The sequence below is a fragment of the Cyprinus carpio genome, chromosome B19 (genome assembly GCF_018340385.1).
Source record: "Cyprinus carpio isolate SPL01 chromosome B19, ASM1834038v1, whole genome shotgun sequence".
Taxonomy (NCBI): domain Eukaryota; kingdom Metazoa; phylum Chordata; class Actinopteri; order Cypriniformes; family Cyprinidae; genus Cyprinus; species Cyprinus carpio.
In genome coordinates, this window is record NC_056615.1 from 19,804,353 (window position 1) to 19,828,488 (window position 24,136).

Genomic DNA, 24,136 nt, shown 5'->3' on the forward strand with positions numbered 1-24,136 from the left:
GTGTTTGTAAGTCAGTGAGGTGAATAATGATCTCCAACATCAACATTTGCAGAAGCTCAAAGCTGCAGTGCTGCTGTATCATCAACCAATGATTTTTTACAACAATTCTACAACACTTTAACAACAACCACTCCTTCCCACAGACACACTCCCTATATATACTCACACTAACAGTAATAAACTCCTGAATCTTCAGGCTGGACTCCACTGATGGTCAGAGTAAAATCTGTGTCCCTTCCACTGCCACTGAATCTAGAAGAAACACCTGAAGCTCTGTCTGATGTGTAATAGATCAGGAGTTTAGGAGCTTCTCTGGGAATCTGATGGTACCAGGCCATGCAATCCTGAGAGGTACCTGGTTTAATATAGTTTACTGCTGGTTTATGATTACACTGAATAGTGACAGTCTGATCAGGCTTCACTGTTTGATCTTCAGATTGAGTCACAATCTGCCCCACAGAACCTGAAGAGAGACAGAAAAGACTGTAAAATAATATAAAACTGATAAGCACATTTAAAATCTCACACTTACTAGTAATCTTCCAGGTTGAGCACACAATGTTTCTAACTGTTACACTAAAAGGACTAAGCATTGTTTCCCATTTAACTGACCATACATAATGACAATGAAGGACTTGACTTGAAGATCAAAACATAGATAAAGGTCAGTGTGTTAATGTAATTTGTACTACAGATGCTCAGGTAAAATTGCAAAAAAATAAGAATTTATAAGTTAATTAATGCACATATTTGCAGGAAATTAAGTCTAGACTAAATCTTGATCTCAGCACCTGTGAATCTGTGGATTGCTTATTTTCTAGTTTTCTGTAAATCAGCTGATGGTGTGAATTTCTATAGGCCTTTACTTACTCCAGGTGCAGGTGGTGAGTGTCCAAATAATGACTGTTATCAAAGTCATGTTTGCTTCAGGATCTGTTATCTTGAAGGAGAGCTGTCAGTCATAAAATCGTAAAGTTACAGATCTTTAAAGACCTCCAGAGCACTGAAGCATGCAGTTTAATGCAAAGTGCCTTCACAATGTAAATGTTCTTTCTGAGAACAACAACCTGTTGTACTGTCAAGGAAGAAATTTTAATTGTTCCTCTAACTGAGCAGGTATTTTTGATTGAATGATTCAGACCAGACAGACCATTTTTGTCTCTTACCAGGACTGTAACATGCAAAAAGATTCAGCATTCTTATCAACCTATAATTTCCCTATTATTTGTGCTGAAGTTTATGACGAGAGTTTCTTTAGCACACACAATGAATGTTCCAGAACTAACAAATGATGTTCATCCAAGAACAGATGAACAGGAGCATGAATACTCACTATATTTTAAAATATAAAGAAAAAAATAATGTTTTCATTGTCTAATTTAATGTTCATATCCAGAATAATGGGATGTGTTTTATACATGCTGCATTTAACAGTTATTCCAGCCTCTGTATCTGCTTTTGAAAGTTGTAGAATCTTGACAACTGAGTCAAAGATAAATGGAGATAATTGACATAAGGCTAACTTTTCTTTGTTTATATTCTTTTCAGCTGAAATAATGACAATTAAAATTTCATGAACAGACTGAATAATTCAAATCTTACCCACCGTTTTAACTGTTGTTAAAATGGTACAAATTATGGCACCTATAGCTTGAAATTTATACGGTTCTGTGTTATTGTTTTTAGGATTAAAACAATTAAAATTATAAAAGTAAGAATATGTTTGGTTACAAACAAAGCCAGAATATGTTTATTCAAATTTTATTCATACTGAACTAACTAGTGAGTAAGACTAATTATGATATTGAAATTGTGAAGTCAGCATTCACATATTTTCAGTGTGTCAGACTGAGGGAGGTTTTTGTACGAGGCTGTTTCACTGTGTGAACACTTCATCCCTATAATACCCCATACAGTAATAAACTCCATCATCCTCAGGCTGGACTCCACGTATGTTCAGTGTGAAATCAGGTTCAGATCCACTTCCACTGAACCGATCTGGGACTCCAGATTCAAGTTCACTGGCTGTGTAGATCAGGAGTTTAGGAGCTTCTCCAGGTTTCTGCAGATACCAGCTCATGTCATTACCAACTCTGCTGGTCCCAGTGCAGCTGATAGAGACAGATTCTCCTGCTTTAACAGACAGAGACTCAGGAGTCTGGACCTCTTCATGAGACACTGAGAGAGAGTGCAAAAACAAATATTACAATTACTTCATAATACAAGCAAAGACAAGTTTTCATCTGCTATAAAGCAGTCAAACTAAATATAATAAAACTAAAAAGAAAGCACACATTAAAATAATATAAAATAAATTCCAAATGATTAATTCCATAATGTAGAAAATATATTTTTGAACCTTGAGCAAGCAAACAGAGTGTCCCCAGCATTAGAATAAGAGAAATCATTGTTTCTTCTGTGTGTGTGTCAGTGTCACACACTAATAATCATCAGTGGAGTTTTAAGCACAGTGTTCAGATAATATGCAAAACACTTTCCAAAACACATTCAGATGCATCCTGGAATATACCTCAAAAACTATCAAAACACATTACAGCAGCATTTAATTAATTAACATTAATAAAAATAGTTAATTTCCAATTTTGACCGTTCAGAGCAAAACTAAACTAAGAAACAGTGTTATCATGAGTGTTAGTGTTGATGTCAGCATTAGTTTTAGTGCAGGAGGTTTTTGTACAGCCACTGATTGGGTTTGTATACTCTCAGTTGGAAATAAGTAATTCCATTTCTATTTCTATTTCTAATTAATTAGTTGATAATTAATTAATTAGTTGGTTTAAATAATAAGAGGAACAGACCAATAGAAGAAGAGTAACTAAGAGAAAACTATCCTCATTTTTCTTTTGTTTTCTTTTCTTTTCTTTTCTGTTCTTTTCTTTCCTTTTTTGCCTTATGTGACATGACTACAAGCATGTATACTTTTGTCTTCTAAAAGGGTTCAAAATAATTAGTTTACCTTAATGACCTTTTTATCTATTTGAGTGGTAAATAAAAATATATGTATTTTATAGATTATTTTTATGCACTTCACAAGTATGTCTAACTACTGTTTCAGATGCATTAATTCTGCATTAATTCAGTCTCAGTATTGCTAAGTAGAAAAGCAAATAAACTTCAACTTCAACAATGTCAGCTACTGTAAATAAGTACTGTAAAATGGAGCAATAAACACATAAAAATACTTGTCACCACATATCAGTGTAACCTGCAAAAGGATTCAACATTCTTATCAACCGTTAGCCTAATTGTCTTCTGAGTTGTGTTGTAATTTATGTCTAGGGTTAGGATATGGTTCTTTGACATACATATTGTTTCAGGACCAACAAATGATGTTGATACAGGAGCAGACGGTTATCGTGATGATTAATATTATGAATGCTTATATTTTAACACTATATTTTAAAATAGAATTTAAAAGAGAATTTTCATGTTTTTTGATGGCATGAGTTCACATGTTCATTAACAGCATAATTTGAGAATATTATTTGTTGTCTTCATGCTGCATATAATAATGCTCACATCAGCCTTTGCTGTTGCTTTTTGAAGGTTTTAGGATCCTACTATCTGTGAATTTAAACATAACTTGACTAAGGCTAAAATTCACTTACTGTTGGCTGTTCATTTCAGCTGAATTCATTTCAAATTTCAAATTACAAATATAGCTGCAAGCAGCGATGGCGGGCCCGAGCCGTCAGCGCAAACGCCACCCCGGTGGCATCAGGAAAACTGTGCCCAGTGGGCACATACACAGTAACCCTCTAGCACAGGGGTGTCCAACCCTGTTAATCGCAATCTACTGTCCTGCAAAATTTAGCTCCAACCCTCATCAAATACACCTAAAGCAACTAATTAATGTCTTCAGGATCGCTTGAAAATTAAAGGTAGGTGTGACTGATTAGAGTTGGAGCTGAACTTTGCAGGACAGTCGATCGCCAGGAACAGGATTGGGAACACCTGATTTAGCAGTTTGGATTTAAGGGATACAGCAATAAAAGGGTTAATCCAAACCATCAAGAGACACACACACAACACAATATATAAAACTTGAGTAACACTTCCAATAAGGTTTCAGTTATTAACATTAATTATATTAATTTACATGAACAATAATTATCTAGGGGTGGGCGATATGACCAAAATCTTATATCACGATATGATAAATGAATTAGTCTTCACTGTCTAAGTTATGTACATCTATCTATCTATATATATATATATATATATATATATACCGCATAATCATTAGCATTATTTGTTTATTTATTTTCTTCTTATTTTAGTCTACAAAAGTGATTTAGTCAAGAGCAGTGAGAGATTTTCATGAATGGCAGACAGGACGAATATTGGACAGCTACTCCTTTAAGACCGAACTCCAGATCCAATATACTGTTATATATGCGCTTTCTCTCGCAACTGTTTTTAAAATCAGTAGTTAATACATTTAAAAAATATATATATATATTTTTTTGTTTTTATGTTTGAGCTTATATAGCTTTATTATCATAACAGTCTGAGTAATTCTGATTCTTGAACAGTAAACTTTGAAGTGTAAGCTTTGTGAACATATGTTGAGTATGTATCTAGTCAGAAAGACTCATAAGCAGAAACCTTATTTTTTTGGGTATGTCATTTCTGTCTCTATGCCGAAAATGGGGGTATACTGGTAAGGGGTCAAATTGCAGTGCTTAAAAACGCATGCAAACATTAAGTTTTCATGACCAGGCGCACAGCAACGTGACATGAGCGCGCCATGCTGTTATTCAAGCGTCTGTCTGCATACACGTGTAATGCATGTGACTGCCGTCATTCAAATAATGAAAACGTATTGCCGTAAACAGTGTATTTTGCGGCACCACAAAATAAACGATAGAGCACAATATAAATCTCGATAGACTTTTAATTTCGTCCATCCGATTTAAATCGTCATATCGTCATATCGCCCAGCCCTAGCATTTAATAATGTGACTCTCTCTCTCTCTCTCTCTCTCTCCAACACACACACACACACACACAAAGAATATATATAAAATTCTTGTAACACTTTTCATGATATAACCATTTTTAAAAATACTTTTAATGATCTATAAACATTTGTGAAATGATTATATAAAACTATATTACCAGTAATAATTCATTAACTTTTTAAAATAGATATTATTTTTCTTTGAAAAGATTTGTATAAATGATTCAAATGCTCTATACGTGTTTTCTACAATAATTATTTAAAAGTAATCCTATAGCTCCATCTGGTGTCCATCACTGGTAGTAAAAAATGCATGCTTGATCCTGAAGTTATGATAGTTTTAATTTTATGCTGGCTCCTAAACATGATAAATTTATGAAACTTACTGTGTTTTCTAAGAATAACTTCTACTACATATGTAAAAAAATTATGAAGGGTTAGAATAAAGAATTCAAAAGATATAGGAAAATAACTGTTGCAATTTTTAATATTACTTTAATAAATCGCTATGGCCACACCGTTCAAGGTATCCTAAACCCGTTCGCAATTTAACATCTTCAGTATATTGGCATTATGTTGACAAAGTTTGGTGTGTATAAAGTAATTCTCCTCTGTGGAGTATGCATTAATTCACAGCCATATTTTATCCAAAAATCAACATTTAAACCAAAATAGCCGACTTCCTGTAGGTCGCAGCTGATGACTGTAAATTAGAAAGTTGTCCGTATTGATAAGAACAATATATATACCAAGTTTGGTGTCTGTAGCTAAAACTAACCCCCCCACTTTTGACAAAAGGTGGCGCTATAGAGTGCCGCCTCCACGCCCTTTCATGTGCTTTTGCCATTGTCTAGTTATCATTAATACTGATATGTGTTTTGAGTTTCATGTATTTCTGAGCATTTTATCTGCCTCAAAATCACTAGAACAGAATATTCAAGATTGACACGTTGCCATGGCAACACTATATTAAATATCAATATCCCCAAAACAGATTTACATCGGCCGTGTTTTGTCATTATTCTGATGAAGTTTGAAGCAAATCGAGTGAAAATAAAATGCTGAATTCAAAGCATTTTGAAAAAATGACACACTTCCTGCTGCCAGTTGGTGGCGCTATGACTTTGACCTCCTAATAGTCACATCTATGCGATCGGCATCATACATCGAACAATCCGATGAAGTTTGATCTAAATCAGAAAATGTATGTGGATGTTATTAGACATTTCCTGTTTTCTCAATTTTTTGCCCTAATTTCAACGCCTCGCCACGGACAAACCCGTTCGAGATATCAAAAATCCCCTGGCAATTTTTCATCCCCAATGTCTTGAGATCATGTTCACCGAGTTTCGTAGAGAACGGGTGGAAAACCTCAGAGGAGTATTTCAAAATTCCAGAGCATGCTTTTTTGAAACAGCCCTGAATAGCTCACTTCCTGTTGGGCGGAGCCTATGACATAGAGTGCGAAAGTTGTTCGGCTCAATGAGATCTATAAGTGTACAGAGTTTCATATAAATACATGCAAAGTATGTGTACGCTATGGTTCAAGATTTCTGACTGTGTTCCAGGGGGCGCCGTAGAGCCACTGTGCCACGCCCGGCTCCCAGCCTCTGCGGCGTCCTGATGGCCGCAGGTTCCAATGTGTGTGCCAATTTTCAAGAGTTTTTGAGTATGTTAAGGCCTCCAAAAACCCCCGGAAGGTTAAAAAAAAAATAAAAATAATAATAATAATAATAAGAATAATCCTTAGAAAAACAAGAGGGCCCTGCGCCCATTGGCTCGGGCCCTAATTAAAATGTCATGCACAGATTGTTACTTCTGTTGCTCAAAATGCTACAAATTAGGGCAGCTACAAGGATGAATGAAAGAGTATGTGAATACTGAAACAGACACATGGATTTCATGTTTCATTTATAATGAACTAAAATCTAATTAATTCATCAGTGTATATTATCTTATGGATGTACTATCTTCATTTGTAACTGTAATTAAGCACAGCTTGATGATATAATAATTAACTGATATTGTGAACTTCTCGGTATCCTCATATTCTCTTAGCTGTCAGACTGAGGGAGGTTTTTTGTACGATGCTGTTTCACTGTGAGCACCCGTTACTATAAGCCCCCATACAGTAATAAACTCCTGCATCCTCAGGCTGGGCTCCACGTATGTTCAGTGTGAAATCAGGTTCAGATCCACTTCCACTGAACCGATCTGGGACTCCAGATTCAAGTTCACTCTCCATGTTTCTCCAGGAGTTTAGGAGCTTCTCCAGGTTTCTGCAGATACCAGCTCATGTCATTACCAACTCCGCTGGTCCCAGTGCAGCTGATAGAGACAGATTCTCCTGCTTTAACAGACAGAGACTCAGGAGACTGAACCTCTTCATGAGACACTGAGAGAGAGATCAAAAACAAATATTATAATACTTCAAAATACAAAGAAAGACAAGTTTTCATCTGCTATAAAAGTCAATCTGCTGTAAATATAATAAAACTAAAAAGCAAAGCACAAATTAAAATATTATAAAATAAATTCCAAATGATTAATGAAGAATAATGTAGAAAATATATTTTTAAACCTTGAGCAAGCAGACAGAGTGTCCCCAGCATTAGAATAAGAGAAATCATTGTTTCTTCTGTGTGTGTGTCAGTGTCACACACTAATAATCATCAGTGGAGTTTTAAGCACAGTGTTCAGTTAATATGCAAAACACTTTCCAAAACACATTCAGATGCATCCTGGAATTTACCTCAAAAATGATCAAAATACAAATTAATCACAAAATAAATTTTAAAGCATTTAATTAATTAACATTAATGCAATAAAAATGTTTGACATGTCTAAGTAAAACTAACCTAAGATACAGTGTTTTATTGTGAGTGTTAGTGTTGATGTCAGTGTTAGTTTTAGTGCAGGAGGTTTTTGTACAGCTGTTGATTGGGTTTTGTATCACTGTGGAACACGTTCGGTGGAGGCACCCGACTCTCAGTTGGAAGTAAGTAAATCTCTTTCTATTTCTATTATTTCTATTTCTAGTTCTATTAATTAATTAGTTAGTAATAATAATAATAAGAAGAAGAACAGACCAATAGAAGAAGAGTTACTAAAATTAAAAATAGGCTATCTTTTTTTTTGCCTTGTGTGACAGCATATACAGTGTACTTCTAAATGGGGTTGGAATTAATCTTTTTATCTATTTGATCAACCGGTCAATAAAATTTATGCATTTTATAGATTTGTTGTGTTTACTGTGCTTCACGTGAAACAGAAATATGTCTAGCTACTCAGATGGTCAGTTACTATAGTACATAAAAAGTGGCGTAAAATGGGGCAAATAAACGTAATTTTGAACTGAAAATACATTTTCTTTCATTTTTTACATTTTTCATGAGGAGAAAAAAAGGGACATTATTTAATGCATAGAGAAACAAAATAAAACCACGTCAAATATTATTGTTCCAGAATATAAACCTGAAAGGTAGTTATAAATCCAGTACATAAATTTAAGTCTCCTATAAGTCATAAATCATGATTTTTATGAAACACTGAATATATGAATATGAATACTGATACTAATGTTGTTTTTTACAGGCTGTTGAACTACAGTTCTGCTTCAACAAAGCTTCGAATTCAACATTAAAATAAATAATATATGTTTCAAAATTTAAGCGTTTCGCTTTACTTAAAATAATGAGTTTGTATTTTGGGGGTAAGCTGGATATTTAAATTATCTCAAAAATCTTTTGATTTGATATATCTAATTGCAGCATTATTTCACAGTGTTGATTAAGTTTTTTAATTACTTTTTTCATTGAATGTCACATGAGACATATTAAATTATATGTTATTTCTTCTGGTTGTAGTTTTCAAACTACAAGCAGCTATAAAACTGTAAGTAATACAGTAGGTTTTTAACCAATATTTGAACAATAATTTGGAATATATGTTGAAGGGAAACCATATAATATAACATTATCTATAATGAAACAAATTATAATGTATGTGTTGATGGCTGGTAAAACGTGGGCCACGCTCCCGTACTTCAGATCTGCTTGATTAACTCTGAACCTCTTAAAGGGAAGTGAAAGACACTCAGAAAGAATGATAGAGCTGTTTTTTCAGAAGAACGAAACATCACAGTCGCAATCGTTTCCCAAGCTGTGTCTCTCTTTAGCTGCGGCTCGTCCCACTCTGACGGTGCTGCCTGGTTTGCACTCCCTCCAGAGACCGAGCTGCAGCCAGGGTAAAGGCTACAGTTGCTGTGTGTGGCCATAAGGGACCCATCCCCCCCCCCCCCACCGCCCCGACCTGGACCCTCTGGAGCTGGAGGTGGACGCTGCAGCAGCAGGAGCTCTGGTGTGTGTGCCAATCTGAGTCCCAGTGCAGCTGCAGAAGGATGGACTGCTACAGCTGGAGCAGCAGCCTGAGCCCTCACTGAGAGTGAGTGGAGCAGCAGAGCAGCACACCGTCAGCTGTGGACGCCACGCACCCGTACCACCAAAGCAGTGACGCCACAAATGCACCAACAGCAGTCACCAACACCTCAACACACAGGGTGTGATGAATGAAATATACACACATGCCTGTTATATTGCTCTATATTTTTTATCTTTATCTTTTGTAATTCTACATCTCCAATGCTTTAAATGTTTTGTTGGATCATTTTTTTCTTGCTGCCAAATAAAAGCATTTTGTCTTAAATATGGTGCTGAATTATTACTAAAATATGAAATACTGTACCACTTTTATTGGTTTTACATTTTTTTTAGGACGTGTGATGTGATGAGCAGCCCAGAGAATATTTTTATATTGAAATATCAGTTATAGCAAAAGAGATATTTATTTTAACATGACATCTTAAACATTATATGTTAATTTAATAAAATATTTTATCTTTTTTTATTACATATTAATTCAACATTTAAAATAAGTTATTTGAAAAATCACATTGATAATAATATGGCTTTACCTGAATTTTTTTTTTAGCTTATTTACTGATTTGCATTAAAATTGGGCTAATAGTCTGAAGTCTTTAAATGGGTGTCAGGATTTATGCACCATTAAACAGGATGAAAGAAAAAAAAATTAACTGTTCATCACAGAATCATAGACAGAAAAGTGTAGATTGATTAAAATATTTGTTCATACTGAGAAAATTATATAATTCTTCATTTAATAAAAATTAGTACAATAATTGCTGAGTACATTCACTGTGCCGTCAGACTGCAAGGTTTTTGTTCGATGCTGTTTCACTGTGTGAACACTGTATTAGAATAAGTCCCCTTTTACAGTAATATTCTCCTTCATCCTCAAGCTGGACTCCACGTATGTTTAGCATTAAAATCATATCCAGAAGAAAAAGGGGGTTCCACTGAACCTGTCATTGAAATTCCAGATAAATAGTATAATCTGTAATATAGTATAATAGTAAATCAGAAGTTTTAGGAAAACTTTTCCAGGTTTGTAGCAGATACCAGCAGTGTTGGGGGTAAAGCATTACAAGTAACACAAGTTACGTAATCAAATACTTTTTAAGTAACTAATAAAGTAATGCATTACTTTTTAATTTACACAGGAAATATCTGAGTTATGTTTTCAAATAAGTAATACCAGTTACTTTGTTTTCCAATGTACTGACTGACAGATCTTGTGTCCCCCATGTTGAGAGAAATTGGGAGTAAGTGCAGAGGTGTTGTGTGCACTGTGTGAACATGATGGTTACCATAGTTCTAGACAAAATAGAAAATATGTATTTAACTCAGTCTCTCACCTGCACACCAAAAAACAGATTCAGTATTCCTCGCAAAATGAATAAAAACAGTCAACATGAAAACTCAGAATATTATACAAACCTGCAATAATTAAATATGTTAAATAGACACATATCATTTATGCATTTAATCCCATTTTATTAACAAACTGTATTTGCTACTAACCTTAGATGTTCCCAAATTAAACATACTTATAAGCAAAAAAATGACCACATTTGTGTTTCATTTTTATTGCTGAAACAGTGCTGAAAAACTTTCTTCTCCTGCATTCATATTTCTTCATGCAATTTGTTGAGGTGTGGGGCTGCTCTACTAGTACGAGGGGGAACATGGGAATTTACATTTTCCTTCAGCCTGAGGCATAGTCATTTCACTTTTTTGGGTGGGCTTTTATATTTGTTTAAAAAAGAAGAACTTTTTTTATTAAAGGAACAAACTAGCTAGCAAGCCCTGCCCCTAGATTTAAAAGGGTAATACTCGAATGTAACCGTAACGTGTTACTTTCATTAAAAGTAAACATAATTAGTTACTTTTTTTTAGGGAGTAATGCAATATCTAGTAATGCATTTTGAAGCTCTTAAAAGTAACTTTCCCCCAACACTGGGATACCAGGGGTCTCATGGAATAATCAAATTCCCAGAACGATGCACGTGCAGGTGATAGAAGCAGAAATCCTCCTGCTTTAAATAGATAAGAGACCTCCCCACAGGAAAGAAAAAAAAAAAAGTGAGATCTCTTTAACATCTCAAATGGTTTCTCCTAGACATAAATTAGGGTTACTTTAAGAGATCAAATGGATGTTTTTTGCTTAAGTATCATTGCTCCTTAAACTTGTCTCTCCTGAGGGACAAAACCACTCTAACACTCCTTACAAGCCTTAGTTGCCGAAAAGAAGGAGGGACCGACAACAGATTGCGGCATACCATTCTGTACAACCTTCATTGCTCAACATTGGAAAATGTTTTAGAAAAAAAACTCCAAAAAGAGTTTTTGAAGACATTCATTAGCCTTCTTTGTGATCTTTCAATTGTCTTTAAAAAAACTCTAGTTAAAACAAAATGCATGATCTTTAATCAGACAGACCATTCTGTATCTTTGTGGGCCCAATAAACATCACCACCCTGAAATGGGGTCTAAGCTGGAATATGTGGAGAAAATATAAAATACCTAGGGGTCCTGGCTAGACCCCTCGCTTCCTTTCAAACCCACATAAACCATCTCCAGTCAAAGATCCAAGTCCAGGATTGGGTTTCTATTTCGAAATAAAGCTTCATTTACTCTTCACTGCAAAACAACAGGGACCCCTTGTGAAAATGATCATCATCCCAATGCTTTTGACTTTGGTGATGTTTGTCTACCAGAACTGCTTCTAATTCTTTACTCAAGAAATTGGACGGTGTTTCTACCACCAGTGCTATTCGCTTTATTACTAAAGCCCCATACAACACCCCACCACTGCACTCTTTACTCACTAGTTGGATGGCCCTTCGTTACCAACCGGTGCTAAATCACTGGGATCATTTAATTTACAAGTCCATAGGTAAAAACACAATCTTACCTAAGTACTTTATAACCATTATCAGTGCCCTTGTATTTAACCTGTGTTCAAGTAAATATATCTCTCAGACCCTACAAAAGCCTGAACCTCTTTTGGGACGCTCTTCTTTTAACTTTTCTGCTGCCAAATATTGGAACACTTTACAAAAGTCTCTCAAATTAGAATCTCATGGTTTCGATCACTACTTTTAAAGTTTTACTCTCAATTTACTGACGGACCCACTTTACATGTTGATGCTCTTTGCGAACAAAGTCTTATGTATTTTTTTTTGCACTTATTCACCTGAATGGCTGTTATTGCATTTATTTGCACATTATCAATTTACCCATGTTTTGACTATACTATTATCCTACTGCATTGTAATGTGCCACTGCCATTTTAATTTTTTTTTAAAACTATTAAGTTTTTCAATTTTTTACATTATAACATTGTCCAGTACTTTAACTGAATTCTGAATGTCCTTCTATAGTTATACTGTGTAGTTAAAGTGTCGGTATGTCAATGGTACTTCCTGTTTTCATTCAATGAGAACCCTGTTCTCAACCGATGAAACCTGGTTAATAAGGCTAAAAAAAAAAAAAAGTTTTGGATCTGTGTTTTTTTGTTTCTGAAGAACAGACACCAATCTTTCTCCTGGTGTTTTCTTTGTGTTCCTTTCTTCCCATTTTTTCCCTTGAACACAATCTTTTGCAATGATTTTATTTTTAAGATGAACTGAATTCCATTAACCCAAAAAAACCGTTGGAACTGAACTGCATTACATGACTGACCAGAACTGAATTCAGCTGCCATACACAGTTTGTTATTCTCTTTTGTTTTAATTTTCATGTCAGTATCATGATGCTATAACAGTATGATTGCTATTACTTTTGCCTGTTTGAATGTGGATTGAATTGTTCTTATACTGTGAGGAGTGGAAAAAAAGAGTTAAGTGCAGAAAAATAGCAAATCGTGAATAGGTTTAACCAATAATTAAACTAACTTTGAATAGATTATCAAACTCCAAGTGGATCCCACTTAATTAAAAGTCACTTATTTCTATACTACTTTCTAAAAATTTCTAAAAAGAAAAAAGGAAGGAAGAGATTACTATTTATTACCTTACCTTTTATCATCTATGTGATTATCCTTAGTTGGATTCATTGTTCTGTGTTTTGGATTGGTCTTATAATACAATGCCCGGATCTTTTTGTTTCTTAAATCTGGTCTCGCAGTCTAACTCTTAGTGTTCACTTCTCCCACTCCTTGAGTAAACCTAGAATTAGCCCCGTAGATTAAGCGTCGCGACCTGGCGTATGCAGTGTTACACCGCACTAAGCGAGACTAAGCTTTCACACTGCACACAGACTGCTTCCACAATGAGATAAAGCAGCATGCAGCTCGGCTGTGATTCTAGACACTAGCCATGTCCCCGCATGTGCCTTAGACTTTATACAACACACTATAGGCCTACTTGTCCAGTATTCAACTGTTCCACCACTTGACCTTATGCACCATTTTCACTTAAATCGACATTGGCAGAATTGACCAGCACATCCTACCTTATCTTCTTCCAGAAAAGTCAATCACCCAATGCTGAATGGAGCTCACATGAATGAATGTTTGGGTATATAGCTATCTGATCACTTCATCAACACCCTCATAAAGTAGGGTTGACTGGGCACAAAATACTTTATGGTCATTTTTCGTAAATACAAAATATTGATCTTAAATGTATTTAAATGCAAAATGGACTTATGTTTTTTCCAAAGGTTTTAAAATGAATTAAAATACAAAACTTAAAGTATTTTGTATTTATAATACAGTAATATTACATACATAGATCTGAAAATACATGCCACCATCCCTGATAATGCAATACAGTATACTGCTTTAATCGAAAGTAAAAAGCATGCATATAAGAAAGAATATGTGTGCTTATAAATGTATATACAGTATTTATATAGTCTAAACTAAATCTTGATCCCACCACCTGTGGAGCAAATCAGCTGATGATGAATTTCTATATATACTACCTCAGTGCAGGTTATGAGAGTATCCAAATAATAATGGCGACAGTCATGTTTGCTTTTGATCCAAGTATCATGAAGGAAAGCTTTTAGTTATAAAATCACAGTTCAGAGATCTAATAAAGACCCCAGAGCACTGAAGCATGCAGTTCAATGCAAAGCAGGCCTCTGTCCACAGTGATGCTAGTTTCCACAAAAAATATTAAGCAGCACAATAAAGAATAAATTAAATTAAAAGAGTATTAAAATAGAAACAGATATTTTTAATCTAATTTTACCACTTTTTTTGCCATACATTTAAAAAACAATATAAATACTATTTATATGTGTGATATGAATGATATACAACACTATATTTTAAAATAGAATTTAAAAGAGAATTTTCATGTTTTTTGATGGCATGAGTTCACATATTGTAATGTGATATGATTTGTTATTCATGTTGCACACATAGCTGTCCCTGCCAACTGAATTTAAGCATAACTGGACTAAGGCTAATATTCACACCACAATCTATAGGCTGTTAATCAGCCGAATTCATTTTCAAATGTAAAAATTACACCAAAATGTCATGGACAGATTATTACTGTTGTTCAAAATGCTAAAGGATGAATGAAAGAGTATGAATACTGAAACAGACACATGGATTTCATGTTTCATTTATAATGAACTAAAGTCTACCTTAATTCATGAATGTATTATCTCATGGATGTAGTATTTATATTTTGCAAATCTAATTAAGCACAACTTATCTGGTTGACATCATACCGACTGATATTGTGAACTTCTCATTGTCCCATATTCTCTTAGCTGTCAGACTGAGGGAGGCTTTGTACGAGGCTGTTTCACCGTGTGAACACTTCTCATCCCCTATAATACCCCCATACAGTAATAAACTCCATCATCCTCAGGCTGGACTCCACCATGTTCAGTGTGAAATCAGGTTCAGATCCACCTCCACCGAACCCATCTGGGACCCAGATTCAAGTTCACTGGCTGTGTAGATCAGGAGTTTAGAGCTTCTCCAGGTTTCTGCAGATACCAGCTCATGTCATTACCAACTCTGCTGGTCCCAGTGCAGCTGATAGAGACAGATTCTCCTGCTTTAACAGACAGAGAGAGACCTCAGGAGTCTGAACTCTCTTCATGAGACACTGAGAGAGAGTGCAAAAACAATATTATTACAATTACTCATAATAATAAGCCAAGTAAAAGCATACAAGTTTTCATCTGCTATAAAGCAGTCAAACCTAAAATATAATAAAACTAAAAAGAAAGTACACATTAAAAATACTATAAAAATAAAATTCATAAAAATGATTAATTCCTACAATGTAGAAAAATATATTTTTAAACCTTGAGCAAGTAAACAGAGGTCTCCCTTGCATTGTGAATAAGAGAAATCATTACTTCTTCTTGTGGTGTGTGTGTCAGTGTCACACACTATTAATCATCTGTGTGAGCTTTGCCACAGTGGGTTCAGATATTGGCGTAAAACACTTTCCAAAACACATTCATAGATGCATCTCTGGAATATACCTCAAAACTATCAAAACACATTACAGCAGTATTTAATTAATTAACATTAATAAAAAATAGTTAATTTCAATTTTGACTGCTCAGAGCAAAAACTAAACTAAGATACAGTGTTTTATTGTGAGTGTTAGTGTTGATGTCAGTGTCAGACTATTGCAGGAGGTTTTGTACAGCTGCTGATTGGGTTTGTATCACTGTGGTACATCGCTCGGTGGAGGCACCCAACTCTCAGTTGGAAGTAAGTAGGCTAAATTTTCAAAATCTGTTATTTCTATTTCTATTTCTATTAATTAATTAGTTGGTAATATTAGGGGAATAAGAAGATGAACAGACTAAATAGGAAGAAATAAAAAAAATAGGCTATCCTCAGACATTTTTTGCCTTATGTAACAGCATATACGTACCTCTAAATGGGTTGAAATTTAATTAGTTTAGCTGTTTATCTGTATCTATTTGAGTGTAAATGAAATACAAAGTATATGTATTTTATAGATTAGGTTTATGTACTTTCATGAAACAGAAATATGTCTAGCTACTCAGATGTCAGTTACTATATAAGTACTGTAAATGGGGCAATAAACTTAATTATGAACTGAAAATAAATTTCTTTCATTTTTTTACATTTTTCATGAGAAGAAAAAAGTGACATTATTGATGCATAGAGAAACAAAATAAAAACATCACAAATATATTGTTCAGAATATAAACCTGAAAGGTAGTTATAAATCCAGTATATAAATTTAAGTCTCATATGTCATAAATCTTTGATTTTTATGAACACCGGAATATATGAATATGAATACTGATTAATGTGTTTTACAGGCTGTTGAACTTAAGATTCGTTTCAAACTCTATACGTGTTTCTACAATAACTATTTAAAAGTAATCCTATAGCTCCATCTGGTGTCCATCACTGGTAGTAAAAAAAGCATGCTTGATCCTGAAGTTATGATAGTTTTAATTTTATGCTGGCTCCTGAACATGATAAATTTATGAAACCTTACTGTGTTTTCTAAGAATGACTTCTACTACATATGTAAAAAAAATTATGAAGGGTTAGAATAAAGAATTCAAAAGATATAGGAAAATAAACTGTTGCAATTTTAATATTACTTTAATAAATCGCTATGGCCACACCGTTCAAGGTATCCTAAACCCGTTCGCAATTTAACATCTTCAGTATATTGGCATTATGTTGACAAAGTTTGGTGTGTATAAAGTAATTCTCCTCTGTGGAGTATGCATTAATTCACAGCCATATTTTTCCAAAAATCAACATTTAAACCAAAATAGCCGACTTCCTGTAGGTCGCAGCTGATGACTGTAAATTAGAAAGTTGTCCGTATTGATAAGAACAATATATATACCAAGTTTGGTGTCTGTAGCTAAAAACTAACCCCCCCACTTTTGACAAAAGGTGGCGCTATAGAGTGCCTCCTCCACGCCCTTTCATGTGCTTTTGCCATTGTCTAGCTATCATTAATACTCATATGTGTTTTAAGTTTCATGTAATTCTGAGCATTTTATCTGCCTCAAAATCACTAGAACAGAATATTCAAGATTGACACGTTGCCATGGCAACACTATATTAGATATCAATATCCCCACAACAGATTTACATCGACCGTGTTTTGTCATTATTCTGATGAAGTTTGAAGCAAATCGAGTGAAAATAAGATGCTGAATTCAAAGCATTTTGAAAATGACACACTTCCTGCTGCCAGTTGGTGGCGCTATAACTTTGACTCCTAATAGTCACATCTACAAATCTATGCGATCGGCATCATACATCGAACAATCCGATGAAAGTTTGATCTAAATCAGAAAATGTATGTGGATGTTATTAGACATTTCCTGTTTCTCATTTTTTGCCCTAATTTCAACGCCTCGCCACGGACAAACCGTTCGAGATATCAAAAATCCCCTGGCAATTTTTCATCCCCAATGTCTTGTGATCATGTTCACCGAGTTTTGTGGAGAACGGGTGGAAAACCTCAGAGGAGTATATCAAATTCCAGAGCATGCTTTTTTTGAAACAGCCCTGAATAGCTCACTTCCTGTTGGGCGGAGCCTATGACATAGAGTGCGAAAGTTGTTCGGCTCAATGAGATCTATAAGTGTACAGAGTTTCATATAAATACATGCAAGTATGTGTACGCTATGGTTCAAGATTTCTGACTGTGTTCCAGGGGGCGCCCGTAGAGCCCCTGTGCCACGCCCGGGGTCCCAGCCTCTGCGGCGTCCTGATGGCCGCAGGTTCCAATGTGTGTGCCAATTTTCAAGAGTTTTTGAGTATGTTAAGGCCTCCAAAAACCCCCGGAAGGTTAAAAAAAAAAATAAAAATAATAATAACAATAACAAGAATAATCCTTAGAAAAACAAGAGGGCCCTGCGCCCATTGGCTCGGGCCCTAATTAAAATGTCATGCACAGATTGTTACTTCTGTTGCTCAAAATGCTACAAATTAGGGCAGCTACAAGGATGAATGAAAGAGTATGTGAATACTGAAACAGACACATGGATTTCATGTTTCATTTATAATGAACTAAAATCTAATTAATTCATCAGTGTATATTATCTTATGGATGTACTATCTTCATTTGTAACTGTAATTAAGCACAGCTTGATGATATAATAATTAACTGATATTGTGAACTTCTCGGTATCCTCATATTCTCTTAGCTGTCAGACTGAGGGAGGTTTTTGTACGATGCTGTTTCACTGTGAGCACCCGTTACTATAAGCCCCCATACAGTAATAAACTCCTGCATCCTCAGGCTGGGCTCCACGTATGTTCAGTGTGAAATCAGGTTCAGATCCACTTCCACTGAACCGATCTGGGACTCCAGATTCAAGTTCACTGGCTGTGTAGATCAGGAGTTTAGGAGCTTCTCCAGGTTTCTGCAGATACCAGCTCATGTCATTACCAACTCCGCTGGTCCCAGTGCAGCTGATAGAGACAGATTCTCCTGCTTTAACAGACAGAGACTCAGGAGACTGAACCTCTTCATGAGACACTGAGAGAGAGATCAAAAACAAATATTATAATACTTCAAAATACAAAGAAAGACAAGTTTTCATCTGCTATAAAAGTCAATCTGCTGTAAATATAATAAAAACTAAAAAGCAAAGCACAAATTAAAATATTATAAAATAAATTCCAAATGATTAATGAAGAATAATGTAGAAAAATATATTTTTAAACCTTGAGCAAGCAGACAGAGTGTCCCCAGCATTAGAATAAGAGAAATCATTGTTTCTTCTGTGTGTGTGTGTCAGTGTCACACACTATAATCATCAGTGGAGTTTTAAGCACAGTGTTCAGTTAATATGCAAAACACTTTCCAAAACACATTCAGATGCATCCTGGAATTTACCTCAAAAATGATCAAAATACAAATAATACAAAATAAATTTTAAAGCATTTAATTAATTAACATTAATGCAATAAAAATGTTTGACCTGTCTAAGTAAAACTAACCTAAGATACAGTGTTTTATTGTGAGTGTTAGTGTTGATGTCAGTGTTAGTTTTAGTGCAGGAGGTTTTTGTACAGCTGTTGATTGGGTTTGTATCACTGTGGAACACGTTCGGTGGAGGCACCCGACTCTCAGTTGGAAGTAAGTAAATCTCTTTCTATTTCTATTATTTCTATTTCTAGTTCTATTAATTAATTAGTTAGTAATAATAATAATAAGAAGAAGAACAGACCAATAGAAGAAGAGTTACTAAAATTAAAAAATAGGCTATCTTTTTTTTTTGCCTTGTGTGACAGCATATACAGTGTACTTCTAAATGGGTTGGAATTAATCTTTTTATCTATTTGAGTGGTCAATAAAATTTATGCATTTTATAGATTATGTTTATGTGCTTCACGTGAAACAGAAATATGTACACATACTCAAATTTAATATACAATAAAAGTAAAATAAAATCAGGCAATAAACGTAATTTTGAACTGAAAATACATTTCTTTCATTTTTTACATTTTTCATGAGGAGAAAAAAGGGACATTATTTAATGCATAGAGAAACAAAATAAAACACGTCAAATATATTGTTCAGAATATAAACCTGAAAGGTAGTTATAAATCCAGTACATAAATTTAAGTCTCCTATAGTCATAAATCATGATTTTTATGAACACTGAATATATGAATATGAATACTGATACTAATGTGTTTTTACAGGCTGTTGAACTACAGTTCTGCTTCACAACTTCGAATTCAACATTAAAATAAATAATAATGTTTCAAAATTAAGCGTTTGCTTTACTTAAAATAATGAGTTTATTTTGGGTAAGCTGGATATTTAATTTATCTCAAAAATCTTTGATTTGATATATCTAATTGCAGCATTATTTCACAGTGTTGATTAAGTTTTTTAATTACTTTTTTCATTGAATGTCACATGAGACAATAAATTATATGTTTTCTTCTGGTGTAGTTTTCAAACTACAAGCAGCTATAACTGTAAGTAATACAGTAGGTTTTAACAAATAATTGAACAATAATTTGAATATATGTTGACAGAAACCATATAATATAACATTATCTATAATGAATAAATTATAATGTATGTGTGATGGCTGGTAAAACGTGGGCCGCTGTACTTCAGATCTGCTTGATTAACTCTGAACCTCTTAAAGGGAAGTGAAAGACACTCAGAAAGACTGATAGAGCTGTTTTTCAGAAGAACGAAACATCACAGTTTCCATCTGTGTCTCTCTTTAGCTGCGGCTCGTCCCACTCTGACGGTGCTGCCTCCCTCCAGAGACGAGCTGCAGCAGGGTAAGGCTACAGTGCTGTGTGTGGCCAGTAAGGGATTCCCCTCTGACTGGAAGCTGAGCTGGAAGGTGGACGGCAGCAGCAGGAGCTCTGGTGTCAATCTGAGTCCCAGTCAGCTGCAGAAGGATGGACTGTACAGCTGGAGCAGCAGCCTGAGCCTCACTGAGAGTGAGTGGAGCAGAGCAACAACCGTCAGCTGTGACGCCACGCACCCGTCCCACAATGCAGTCACCAACAGCCTCAACACACAGCGGTGTGATGAATGAAATATACACACATGCTGTTATATTGCTCATATTTTCTTATCTTTTGTAATTCTACATCTCCAATGCTTTAAATGTTTTGTTGATCATTTTTTTCTTGCTGCCAAATAAAAGCATTTTGTCTTAAATATGGTGCTGAATTATTACTAAAATATGAAATACTGTACCACTTTTATTGGTTTTACATTTTTTAGGACGTGTGATGTGATGAGCAGCCCAGAGAATATTTTTATATTGAAATATCAGTTATAGCAAAAGAGATATTTATTTTAACATGACATCTTAAACATTATATGTTAATTTAATAAAATATTTTATCTTTTTTTATTACATATTAATTCAACATTTAAAATAAGTTATTTGAAAAATCACATTGATAATAATATGGCTTTACTGAATTTTTTTTAGCTTATTTACTGATTTGCATTAAAATTGGGCTAATAGTCTGAAGTCTTTAAATGGGTGTCAGGATTTATGCACTTAAACAGGATGAAAGAAAAAAATTAACTGTTCATCACAGAATCATAGACAGAAAGTGTAGATTGATTAAATATTTTGTTCATACTGAGAAATTATATAATTCTCATTTAATAAAAATTAGTACATAATTGCTGAGTACATTCACTGTGCCGTCAGACTGCAAGGTTTTTGTTCGATGCTGTTTCACTGTGTGAACACTGTATTAGAATAAGTCCCCTTTCAGTAATATTCTCCTTCATCCTCAAGCTGGACTCCACGTATGTTTAGCATAAATTCATATCCAGAAGAAGTTCCACTGAACCTGTCTGAAATTCCAGATAAATAGTATAATCTGTAATATAGTATAATAGTAAATCAGAAGTTTAGGAACTTTTCCAGGTTGTAGCAGATACCAGCAGTGTTGGGGGTAATGCATTACAAGTAACACAAGTTACGTAATCAGAATACTTTTTTAAGTAACTAATAAAGTAATGCATTACTTTTTAATTTACAAGGAAATATCTGAGTTATGTTTTCAAATAAGTAATACCAGTTACTTTGTTTTCCAATGTACTGACTGACAGATCTTGTGTCCCCATGTTGAGAGAAATTGGGAGTAAGTGCAGAGGTGTTGTGTGCACTGTGTGAACATGATGTTACCATAGTTCTAGACAAAATATAAATATGTATTTACTCATCTCACCTGCACAAAAACAGATTCAGTATTCCTCAAAATGAATAAAAACAGTCAAATGAAAACTCAGAATATTATACAAACCTGCAATAATTAAATATGTTAAATAAGACACATATCATTTATGCATTTAATCCCATTTTATTAACAAATGTATTTGCTACTAACCTTAGATGTTCCAAATTAAACATACTTATAAGCAAAAATGACACATTTGTGTTTCATTTTTATTGCTGAACAGTGCTGAACTTTCTTCTCCTGCATCATATTCTTCATGCAATTTGTTTGAGCTGTGCTCTCTACTGTACAGACATGAATTTACATTTCCTTCAGCCTGAGGCATAGTCATTTCACTTTTGGTGGGCTTTTATATTTGTAAAAGAAGAACTTTTTTATATTAAGAACAAACTAGCAAGCCCTGCCCAGATTTAAAAGGTAACTCGAATGTAACGTAACGCGTTACTTTCCATAAAAAGTAACATAATTAGTTACTTTTTTTAGGGAGTAATGCAATATTGTAATGCATTGCTCTTAAAAGTAACTTTCCCCAACACTGGATACCAGCTCATGTAATAATCAATTCCAGAAGATGCAGTGCAGGTGATAGAAGCAGAATCTCCTGCTTTAATAGATAGAGACTCCCCACAGGAAAGAAAAAAAAAAGTGAGATCTCTTTAACATCTCAAATGTTTCTCCTAGACATAAATTAGGTTACTTTAAGATCAAATGGATGTTTTTGCTTAAGTATCATGCTCCTTAAACTTGTCTCCTGAGACAAAAACTCTAACACTCTTACAAGCCTCTTGCAAAAGAGACACAGATGACACCATTCTGTACACTTCAGGCTCAACATTGGAAAATGTTTTAGAAAAACTCCAAAAGAGTTTTGAAGACATTCAATTAGCCTTCTGTGATCTTCAATTGTCTTTAAACTCTAGTAAAACAAAATGCATGATCTTTAATCAGACACATTCTGTATCTTTGTGCCCAATAAACATCACCACCCTGAATGGGTCTAAGCTGGAATATGTGGAGAAATATAAATACCTAGGGGTCTGGCTAGACCCCTCGCTTTCCTTTCAAACCCACATAAACCATCTCCAGTCAAAGATCAAGTACAGGATTGGGTTTCTATTTCGAAATAAAGCTTCATTTACTCTACCTGCAAAACAGGCCCTTGTGAAAATGATCATCATCCCAATGCTTGACTTTGGTGATGTTGTCTACAGAACTGCTTCTAATTCTTTACTCAAGAAATTGGACGTTGTTTACCACAGTGCTATTCGCTTTATTACTAAAGCCCCATACAACACCCACCACTGCACTCTTTACTCACTAGTTGGATGGCCTTCGTTACACAACCGGTGCCTAAATCACTGGTATCAGTTAATTTACAAGTCCATAGGTAAAACACCATCTTACCTAAGTACTTTAATAACCATATCAGTGCCTGTATTTAACCTGTGTTCAAGTAAATATATCTCTCTAGACCCTACAAAAGCCTGCACCTCTTTTGGACGCTCTTCTTTTAAATTTTCTGCTGCAAATGATTGGAACACTTTACAAAAGTCTCTCAAATTAGAATCTACTGTTTCGATCACTACTTTTAAAGTTTTACTCTCAAATTTACTGACGGACCACTTTACATGTTGATGCTCTTTGCGAACAAAGTCTTATGTATTTTTTTGCACTTATTCAACTGAATGGCTGTTATTGCATTTATTTGCACATTATCAATTTACCCATGTTGGACTATACTATTATCCTACTGCTATTTTAATTGCACTGCCATTTTAATTTTTTTAAACTATTAAGTTTTTCAATTTTTACATTTATACATTGTCCAGTACTTTTAACTGAATCTGAATGTCTTCTATATTTATGACTGTGTATTTAAATGTCGGTATGTCATGTGTAACTTCATGTTGTTCATGCAAATGAGAACCTGTTCTCAACCGATTAACCTGGTTAAATAAAGGTAAAAAAAAAAAAAAGTTTTTGGATCTGTTTTTTTTTTTTTCTGAACAGGACAACAATCTTTCTCCTGTTGTTTTCTTTTTCCCATTTTTTCCC

General features: G+C 34.5%; 1 pseudogene and 4 gene segments (V, D, J or C); 1 reads left to right on the forward strand and 4 right to left on the reverse strand.

Moving 5' to 3' along the window:
• Positions 1 to 167: 167 nt before the first annotated feature.
• LOC109055683 lies at positions 168 to 1,604 on the reverse strand. The segment is given in 2 exon segments: positions 168 to 463; positions 871 to 1,604. Coding segments are annotated over 2 exon segments (345 nt in total).
• Positions 1,605 to 1,747: 143 nt separating this feature from the next.
• LOC109055687 lies at positions 1,748 to 2,581 on the reverse strand. The segment is given in 2 exon segments: positions 1,748 to 2,178; positions 2,360 to 2,581. Coding segments are annotated over 2 exon segments (351 nt in total).
• Positions 2,582 to 7,079: 4,498 nt separating this feature from the next.
• On the reverse strand, positions 7,080 to 7,727 carry LOC122140829 (annotated as a pseudogene).
• A 10,556-nt stretch (positions 7,728 to 18,283) lies between these two features.
• LOC109055685 lies at positions 18,284 to 19,165 on the reverse strand. The segment is given in 2 exon segments: positions 18,284 to 18,878; positions 19,067 to 19,165. Coding segments are annotated over 2 exon segments (348 nt in total).
• A 114-nt stretch (positions 19,166 to 19,279) lies between these two features.
• On the forward strand, positions 19,280 to 21,038 carry LOC109055700. The segment is given in 2 exon segments: positions 19,280 to 19,481; positions 20,594 to 21,038. Coding segments are annotated over 2 exon segments (423 nt in total).
• The last annotated feature ends 3,098 nt before the right edge of the window (positions 21,039 to 24,136 follow it).